This window comes from Nestor notabilis, unplaced genomic scaffold (genome assembly GCF_000696875.1).
Source record: "Nestor notabilis isolate BGI_N333 unplaced genomic scaffold, ASM69687v1 scaffold10142, whole genome shotgun sequence".
In the NCBI taxonomy this organism is placed as follows: Eukaryota; Metazoa; Chordata; class Aves; order Psittaciformes; family Psittacidae; genus Nestor; species Nestor notabilis.
Genome location: NW_009918829.1, coordinates 50068 through 59571, shown reverse-complemented (window position 1 = coordinate 59571; position 9504 = coordinate 50068). Strand labels below are relative to the sequence as shown.

The 9504-nt window shown below is 36.8% G+C and overlaps 1 protein-coding gene across 1 annotated transcript in view; it reads left to right on the top strand.

Annotated features, from left to right (window-relative positions):
• Positions 1–4043: 4043 nt before the first annotated feature.
• The window catches only part of PXYLP1 (2-phosphoxylose phosphatase 1), a 15815-nt gene continuing 10354 nt past the window's right edge, over positions 4044–9504 (top strand). Inside the window, exons 1-2 of the mRNA XM_010009927.1 lie at positions 4044–4201; positions 5121–5247. Of these exons, the coding sequence (XP_010008229.1) occupies positions 4105–4201; positions 5121–5247 (224 nt within the window). The 5' untranslated portion in view covers positions 4044–4104. The remainder of the gene's footprint in view (positions 4202–5120; positions 5248–9504) is intronic.

The window sequence follows — 9504 nt, the reverse complement described above, 5'->3', positions numbered from 1 at the left end:
GGAGAGGCATAAATAACTTACTGTGTTCTCAGACATGCGTATTTGCTTTTCTTTGCCCGTTAGCATTAGGTTACTTTCAGTGGGGTTGGTGGAATTTTTTGCTTACGATACTTTTATTTTTATTTTTTTCCTGCATTTTTGCTGTGTGGCTTCATTTCCATGTGACTATTTTAAATAGTATGTTTGCATGGGTCTGAAAGAACCTTCTGTTTTGTAAAAGATGAAAACTTCAGGTCTCTGTTTAGTCAGAATATTGAGACTAAGATGGCTACTTGTGCTGCTGCTTCTCAGGCTGGTTGGAGCTACAAGAGAAAACAGAAATGGAAAATGGTTTTATTGCCTATCTTTCTTGGTTTAGGTAAATGTTAGTGGTTTTTCTTTCATGGATAGATCTTTTTCTTGGTAGTCAGGGTTGATACCTTTTGTTTTTGAAACAAACTAGGACTGCAAGAGGGAAAGAAATTGGCGATGGAATGATTAAGCATTTAATTTGGTGTTTCTGCTACATAAACTGCACTTTGCTTTGTATTTATATTTCTGCTGTACTGAAGTCTGTCAAATTTATGTCAGTTTTGTAGCCCAGATTCATATCAGGCTGGTTCCTGCTTGGGCTTCTGAGTACAATAGTTGATTTGATGAACTTGACATTCTTCCAGAAGGGATTATTGCTGTCTAGTGATTGTTACAAACATTACTAGGAAAGCACTTATGAATGATTGTCTCTCTTGCTTAGAAACTACTTATCTCATATTTGTCTTTTTTGATATATTTTTGTGCCATTCAGGTCTTGGGGGAGGGTGTAAGGAGAGAAGTGGAAATCAGTTGAATTAGCTTCTTGCCCTTTACATAGGTCATATTTAATGCATACTGAGTACAAAACCATATGTCATAATATTTAAGTTGCCACTGGTTTTGTTCATAAAGACAAAACAGTTTTGGTCTCCAGGCTCTGTGATTTTATTTAAAATAAAAGTTACTGGAGGTTTTTTATTTAATTAAACTTAGTATCAGAGTTTCTGTCAGCTTAAAAAAAGCTCAGTTTGGACCTGCAAAACACTTGAAGGCAGAAGTGATTCTCCAGCAGTGCTTAGCTATTCTACCATGCGACTAGTGCCCCTCTGTCTCTCACAGGATAGTGTTTGCTGTTTGACTGTTCTATCGGGTCTTACTTTTGTCTGATACCAGCCCATGTGTTTAGTTCTACTTCATGTTGCAAATAACTTAAACTTGTTGGGACACCAAGCAGAGCTGTATTGAGGTCTCTTTCATTTTATTTTCTGTCTTTTATGTTTCTGTAAGTCTTTTACTTCTTTCCTAGATACAACTTTTTCAAAATTAATCTTTCAAGGCAGTTTTTATGCAGTTTCTTTAGTTTGAAAAATCAGTTTATGGATAGTGGGAGATATATATTTTCTTTCCCTTTTTGTTGTCAGACTAGTTCTATAATAATATGTACATATTCTTTCTAGTTTCAGCTTTGGCAAAGTTTCCAGTTAGATCACCAAATAGGTTTCAGATATGTTTTATTAACTGCACTGGCTGTGGGAAATGAACATCAAAATCATCTGTTTCATTTCTGTTTTACAGTGTTGTATTCCTGTCATAGTAAAACATGAGCTTTGAAAGGAACAGCAGTGTAAAAATCCTGTTCAAAAACTCCCTTAATCAAAGATTTAAGTGTGACTGTATACACATTGGCAGACTTCTGTTTTGGGCAAGTGCTTGTTACTGTGAACTAATAGAGCAAGTCATAAAATAGTGCTAAGCTATAAAAAGTTGTGTGAAACCTAGATAACAGAATTCTGATACTATGATTTACAGCTGACAGAGCACAACAGAGTTTGGGAAAAAGATGAATTCCAGCTCCATATGAGGGACTTTTTCAGACTATTTCCCCCCACTCTGATCTGTGTCAGTCCAGTACTGTTGTAGGTTGGCTAGTTACATATGGACCAGAAAACCCACTTGGGAGACAGAGGTGGGATTGACACTGCAGAGGAGGACTTTCAGTAATTAAATATTTGGATACAGAGAGACAGTCAGCTCTCCAAAAAGCTTTAAATAACTGTACTGTGTGGTGAAATGGGTACCAAAATCGAGGAACTAATGGAGCCTTCTGGGCAGTAGAGAGGTGGAGAGAAGGAGGTGTGCAAAGGACTCAATAGCTAGGAAGCAGGATAAATGAAGACAGCAAGGGAACATGAAGCCCAGGTAGCTGAAAATGAGAAGGGAGGGAGAAAGGAGGAAACATTATAAATACGTAAGGCACTAGCAATGTCCAGGGAATTACAGAAGATGAGAAAATAATTGAGACATCACTGAGACTTCCATACCAACAACTTTAGTTGTTGGTATGGAAGAGTATGTCATTGTTTGGACCAGGCAGAAGTCATGAGTCCTGATCCAAAGCACTGAAACTGCAGAATTGTTACAGCTTGTGAGGAGCTTTAACAAGGGGAAAGAAAGATCAGCCTTGCTGCAAGCTCTGCTTCAAGCCAGGGTTAATCAGCCTCTGATAAAATGTTGCCAAAGCACTGTGACCACTATAGTTTCTTGGTCAGTGGTTTGCAGTGACTCACAATAACAAGAGTCTTTGCATGGAAGGAGCTAAAAACTGAATCTAATAGATAAATGCTGGAATGACAGCTGAGCTCTGCAGTTTAAGTGTCCAAAATCAAAACTACGGTTTAATTCTCCGCAGCTACAGTTCTGTGGGCAGCTGTATGCAAAATCTGAAACAGCCTAAGGAAAAGTTGAAAGTCACTGCGCTTTGCAGGTATTAGCTATGTCAACAGTACTAGGAACAGTATGGAAAATGCTTCAATTCTGGTTTTGGCAGGCAAAGAGAAACCACATAGAAATATTTAAAATGTAGTGTAAGAATGAAAAGTCTGCATTGTATTAAAGGCTACATGCTCCTAAAATCTATGTATGTTTCACTTCAGCTTGCTGTTTTCATTGGTTTTCTTTGTCTGCGCAACTCTATTGTGGAACGTATTTACCTCTAAAATTAGGACTGGGAGTCAAGATGCAACTGAGGAACTGACCCAGAAGAATTAGTAAAAATCTGCATTGAAATTTTTTCTCTTTCTTTCTTTCTTTCTTCTTTTTTCCCCCTTATCACAGAAGACTAATAGGAGTAAAAATATGAACACTTTCCCTCCTATTTTCACCTCTAAATCTTCTGAAGGTTCAAGTACCAGAAAATAATAATAATTAAAAAAAATAGTGGCCATTTGTTGTTACAAGTAGTCTTGTAAGGCTCAAAAATTAATTAGTGCTTTCACAACAAGACAAGGTAAAGAGACATTGCCAATACAACTCTGGCCTTAAATTCAGATATGCTTCAGCATTCATATTCGTGTCAGAAGACATAGTGGTGGTGTTTCTGTTAATTTCCCTGCTGTGTGTGTTAACTGCATTTCTTTGTATTTATCTTTTTTTTTTTTTATGGTAGTTTTGGTTACATTTCAACAAATGTATTTTGTGTGCATTTTCTTCTGGTAAGTCAGAGTATTTAGGCTGGCGAGGTAGCCATGGAGGGGCAGAAATTAGTCAGAAATGATGAACAATCCAGCCCCTTCAATCTCGACTACTTTGTTTTCCCAGTGGTTTGTAGCACCTTTATCATAACTGTGCTGTGTCATTTGTGGATGTCCTTCAATGTCAGTTTTTAAATTAAAATTATGAGAGACAGCTGGGCCTGTTATGGCCCTTTTCTTCCCATTCATGCTGTTAGAGCATTATGAGAGGCTGACAGAGGAGCTTCAAAAAGAGTGCAAAAGGCAAAATTGTTCTACATCCAGAGATATTTCTGCAGTCTTAGTTAAGCATTGGCTTTGCTAAAGAGCTCTCTGGGCTTGCCTTCTTTACTGTGTATATCATGAAAAAATCGCAACAGAGATCTATACAGTAGAGTGACATCTTTTCATGGAAACCATAATCTTTGTGCATAATAACTTTTTTTTTTTTAAAGTAATAGTCCTGTATGTCCTTAAACCCTTTTAAAGGTATATGGTATATGTTTTTTATCTTTTAGTGCATTTAATCCCAGTGAACCCCATCAGGGAAGATGGGTTGAGCACTAAGAGCCGAAAGAGAATAATGCCTGAGTTGCTAACTGAGCCTCCTGCAATAGATCCTGTTTATGAAGCTCATGTTTACTGCAACATTCCCACAATTGCAGAACGCAGCATGGAAGGTAACTTTCTGAATGCAAATGACAGCTAAGTTGCTTGTTTCTACGTGATGTCATTGGAAACGATAACTTTGTGCGCTGTCAGTTCTTTGGTGCTTGGAGAAGGAACAGCAAATGCCAGCTGTTTGCTGAATTCTGTTAAATCATCAAAATATACTGTTCTTCTTTCCTTCCCTTTGTATGCTCTCTGTTGTCTTGATTTTTGGAAGTGGTTCTGTTTCCAGTCAATGGTCAACTGGAGGCCTACTGAAAGGTGTGTGAGAGATTCAGGTAATTAATACTTGAACTGTAATTCCTATTACAAGTGAGCTGCATTGTAAACAGTTGACTTGGAATTCTAAAACAAAATCCCAACCTCCAAAACCCAAAAGTAATTAATTTTAGAACCCCAAATCGTTAGATACTCAGCTAGAAGGCACATCTGCATTCTTGCCCTAGCGAGACAGCAGCAAGTTATTCTGAATGAATTCCTTCATTAGAATATCCCAGTAATACATATAAAATAAATTGCAAACTGGTATATCAAAAAGTTCCACATAAGAAATACTGCAAAATCCGTCTGGAAGAGAGGCATTATAAAAGTGGGGCAACCTTATCATGTTGGTGGAGTTCAGTACTTGAGTAATGTCTTGTATGGTTGCTGGACTTTAGATATATTATGGAGAATGTAGTAAGAACTTGAGTCTTGTCTCAGTTGTCTTTCAGTTTAAAGTGGAAATTCTTCTTGATATGATAAGTTGTCATTTCTTATGGGGGTTTTCTTTCATTGCATTACCAAAGCTAATATACCTGCTCTTTTTTATTAAAGAAAATACCTGCAAAAGAAAAATATGGAAAACATTAACTTTTTACTTTTTTTTCTCTCTCCCTCTTTTTTTGGTTTTTGGGGTTTTTTTTTTCCCCTTGTCTTTCTTCACTTGAGGTCATGCACCTCATTATTTTAAGCTAGTGTCAGTTCAAGTGTTGATTCGACATGGCGATAGGTATCCGCTGTATGCCATTCCCAAGACAAAGAGACCTGACATTGACTGTACGCTGCAGCCTAACAGGTAAAATTCTTGGTTTTCATCATTGCTAAGTGTGTGTTTTGCTTGATAATTATTCTGTTCCTCTTCAGGAAACAATTTGTGCAGCCTGAAGTACATTGTGACTTCTTGTGTATTGTCATGGATTATAAAAAAAACCAACCCTGTATCAGTCATGTACAGTTTCCTTTGAAACAGGAACTATTACCTGTTACCAGTTCAGGTCAGAAGAAATTCTTGGTATTTCTTTAAAATCAAAACCTATTTAATTGAATGTTTAGATTGCCATTCTTCTTAGATAAGCTTCTAGACATTTTCTAAATGCACGTGCAGTATTTGAGAATGTCTCTTCCATTTTAGCTAAGCATACTTCCTTTTGTGTGAGTAGAGAAAGGTGTTAGTTCATCACCACGATAGGAAAATTAGTATTTGTGGTTTATATTGTTATTTTTTCTTCTACTTTCCAGAAATATAGGTTAGCATAGTTCCTTCAAATTAATGATCAAAGTCATTAGTTAAAATCAAAGTCAATGTCAAAGTTCAGGAAAAAATTATGGAGGTTGTACATTTAACTATTAAAATAAAAGTTAAACAGAAAGTACACAATTTGCTACTTGAGAACTATACTTTTCCTTTAGTTACCATTTGCTGTTTTAAACTGTCACACTTGTGTCTGACTGCCATTAAAACATAAACTTCATTTACCTTTCTGTTTCAGTATAACGTGCTTCTGTCTAACATCGTGTCTTTGTAGATTTCTGATGCTAGTCTTCATACACGATCCATTGTGAGCTGTAGCTGTTATCTGAATTGCTTCTCTTCCTTGTGAAGGAACCTTTCTTTCTTGTTTATCTCATTGATAAAGAGGAATTACAGTGTTAGAGCAGTAGAAATAAACAGTGATGATGTAAATCACCAACTTTTGTCTTAGCTTGCTTGATTACATGAGGTTTTTCTCCTTCTAAGTAGGATCTGTGGTATTGTTTGGGGGTTTTTTTCCAAACAAAAACTGAGGACTTCTCAGTGAACCTACTGAATACTTACAGTTAGGAGAAAAATACTAAGAAAAACTATCAGATGTGTTAGCAAAATCTCTAGGCAAATCTACACATTTCTGCTGCTGCCCACTCAGCAGTGTCAGGTGTGGAGATTTCAGTGACTGGGGGCTGCATCTGCTTTGTGCACTTGCATACATTACTCAGGAAGAGAGGCATAGATGTACTGGTATACAAAGCAATGCAGATATACTAATACTTTTTTCCAGAACAGCATGGAATCTCCTGTCTTTAAAGAAATAATGTTCTTGCTTTTCAGTTATTCAGAATTGGCTTTACTCTGTCTTGCTGAAAGTGTTAATGGCACACTGAAAGTACATTTCTGACTTGAGTATCTCAAACAAGTGTTTCTTCTTTTGATAGATTCATGGGCTGTGTTCCTTGAAATTTTAGTAGCTTCCAGTCATCAATAGCATTTATCTGAAATAGTCTGTCCTTTCGGCTTTTACTTAGTGGGCTTTTAACAAATGACTCTCTCTGAAGGAGAAGATGGATTATGGTACACTTTTGCATTTCTAGCTTTGTGATAAGCTAGTCTACGGCAGTTCCATTTGAAAACATGAACCAATTTTCATAACTGGTCTTGTGTCAGTTTCTGGCTCAAGTATATTAAAACCCAAACACAGTTGTAATATTGCACAGTAGGAATGTTGCTTAAATATGCTCAAGTGACATGAAAGAATACCTGAAGCTAATTAAGTGTAGCTTCATCTCATACTTGTAAAGCTGATGGGAAGCTTGATTAAAGAGGCTTGCTAGTATCTAGTAGATACGTACAGTAGGAGACACAAAGGCTGGAGAAAATGATAAGCAAATTGGATCTTTCTCTGAAGGAAGCTGAAATATGTTGCTTTTATTTTCAGATACCTGGCTACATAAAAAAATTGTGCTTGTTATTAGTAGGTGTCCTGAAATCTGCAAGGCTTGCAGTGCTGTCTTCAGTTGTGGTCAGTGTTGTAATGCTATTTGGCATGAGTAATTGCAAAGTGACCGTTACTGCTGAATCAAGGGTAACCCTACAAAAGTTTGAAACTGTCACCAATTTTCACCCATATGTGTGTCTGCCTTCCTGTTCATAGGAAACAGTCTTAGGAGCTCCCATGTTACATTCAGGCTACTGTAGCTACCTGCCTACATTTTGCATGAGGATCTAAACAGATTGAAAGTTTCCTCTGATATTATATTGGTTGCTGCTTTTCTGTATTCATACTTCAGCTTCCACCACAAAATGCTTGTTTTGTCAAAGTGACATTCAGTGGTTATATTTAACATCCTCCAAGAGAAGTTCGACTTCGAGAGGTGTCCAACCCCAACAGTGTTCTGTGCCCACTGCGAGCTGACTGGCTTTCTGAAATTAGATATGCAGCTCTGAGACTGAAGACCAAACTTCAGTTATCTCTGCAGTAGATTTAACTGAGCAATTAATTTCTCTATCAAGATGAAAAATAAATCATCTGCTAATAGCTATGATAACATTTTTAATGACCTGCCTATAAGGGATGAGAGTATTTTCAGCATGAAATACTAAGTAGAGAAATATGATCCAGATTCCTTTTGGAGTTCTTACAGGCTGTGATCTTCTGATCTTGCTCAGTATCTGTCACATTAGAATGTATGTGAGAACACTCTATTGCAAAGTCGTTAACTGCAAGTGACAATGTTGGATGAGAAGCTGTATTTCTCAGTATTACAGTGCCACATGAGACCTCAGTTTTCTATTTGTCAGAGAAGCTTTTATAGCTGTTTCTACTTCAGTTTCAGACAGGGAACTTAACATGAAGGCCCTGAACTCAGGAAAACTATCCATAAATGCAAAGAAATGGTGCAGCTTTTAACAATGCCAGTAGAATCACCAAGTCAAGCAGATAGGAAGGGCACAGTGTCAGGATGTGACGAGGCCAGCAGTGTTGATGCCCTTGGCTGTTACTGATTTATGAAGCATTAGAACATCAGTGTATAGATGATACTTCCCTTACCATTCACAGCTGCTGAAAATGAGTGGAGAACCAAAAAGACCTTGTCTTTTTGAGACCAAAGTTAATGTAAAATAGAATCTCCTGGCTGACTTTGAAACGGCACCAGAAAGATTAAAGGAATTGGCTCTGTACCATTCTGTCCAGATGTGTTAAAGCTGACCTGAATAAAGCTAGAATTGTTAGTTTCTGCCATTGTTTTGAATTGAACATTTATTATTTCAACATCAGGAAGTTATTTGCTGTGCTTGGCTGTCAGGCTTATATTCTTTTATGTGTAAATTTGGTGCTCAATTGCAAACATCTTTATATTGAGAGTATTACAAGGTATATAATTGCTACCTTTGAACTGAAGGTTTTGTGATGCTGTATGGCTGAGACGTCTGATTGAAAGTCTGTCTTTCTTGACTTCAGTTTAAGATAAGTATGCTGCTCATATTCAGTCTGTTCTTTATTTGACTTGGCATTCAGCTGATGGAATTCATTAATTAAGCAGATTATGCTACAGCCCCATGGACTTCTAATGGGTATGCAAAAGAGCCTTGAGGTCACGCTTCGGTTTTGTGAATTATGGATTGTGACATGTACGTGTGAAATGAATATAAGCAAATGGATTAAATGCTTTGGAGATTTCTTCCATCTAAAACTTCAATTAATGTTACTATTATTTTCATTGTTCTGGAAACAAATTTCTAAAGGGAGCTGAATAATACATATTTTTTTTCCTCAAGAAAATTAATGGAATGATGTTACTAAAATCCTTTCATTGTAGTGTTTGCTTATGGGGGGAATAAATTAATCTCCCACTTTTTTCCTTTGTATCTTGTAGTGTCAAAACTATAACTGTACTGTATTGCACATAAAATGTGAAAGTATATAAGTATATACTTATTATAAATGTACTACATTGCATATAAAAACATGCAATGTTTCTTCATTGAGTTTGTATTCAAGACAGTGAAGAAATGCTTTTTGAAAGATGCTATCATTTCATAGTATTCTGGCTTAATTAGCATATGCTTTGAGGCATTTTGGAAGGTGTTGATGTTAATCGTAAGAAGCTTAGTAACAAATATTTGAATTTTAGGTTCAGTATGCTCATGTCTTGAGACTGCCAGAAAAATGAGAGCAAAAAGTGTGGGAGAGGCAAGTATACTGTGAGTTGAGGAGGTGTGGGTTTGAGTTGGAGTGAGGTCAAAGCATGATCCAGCCAGAATTAGGTGAAGAAAGGTCTCGTGAGGCCTCTACTGACT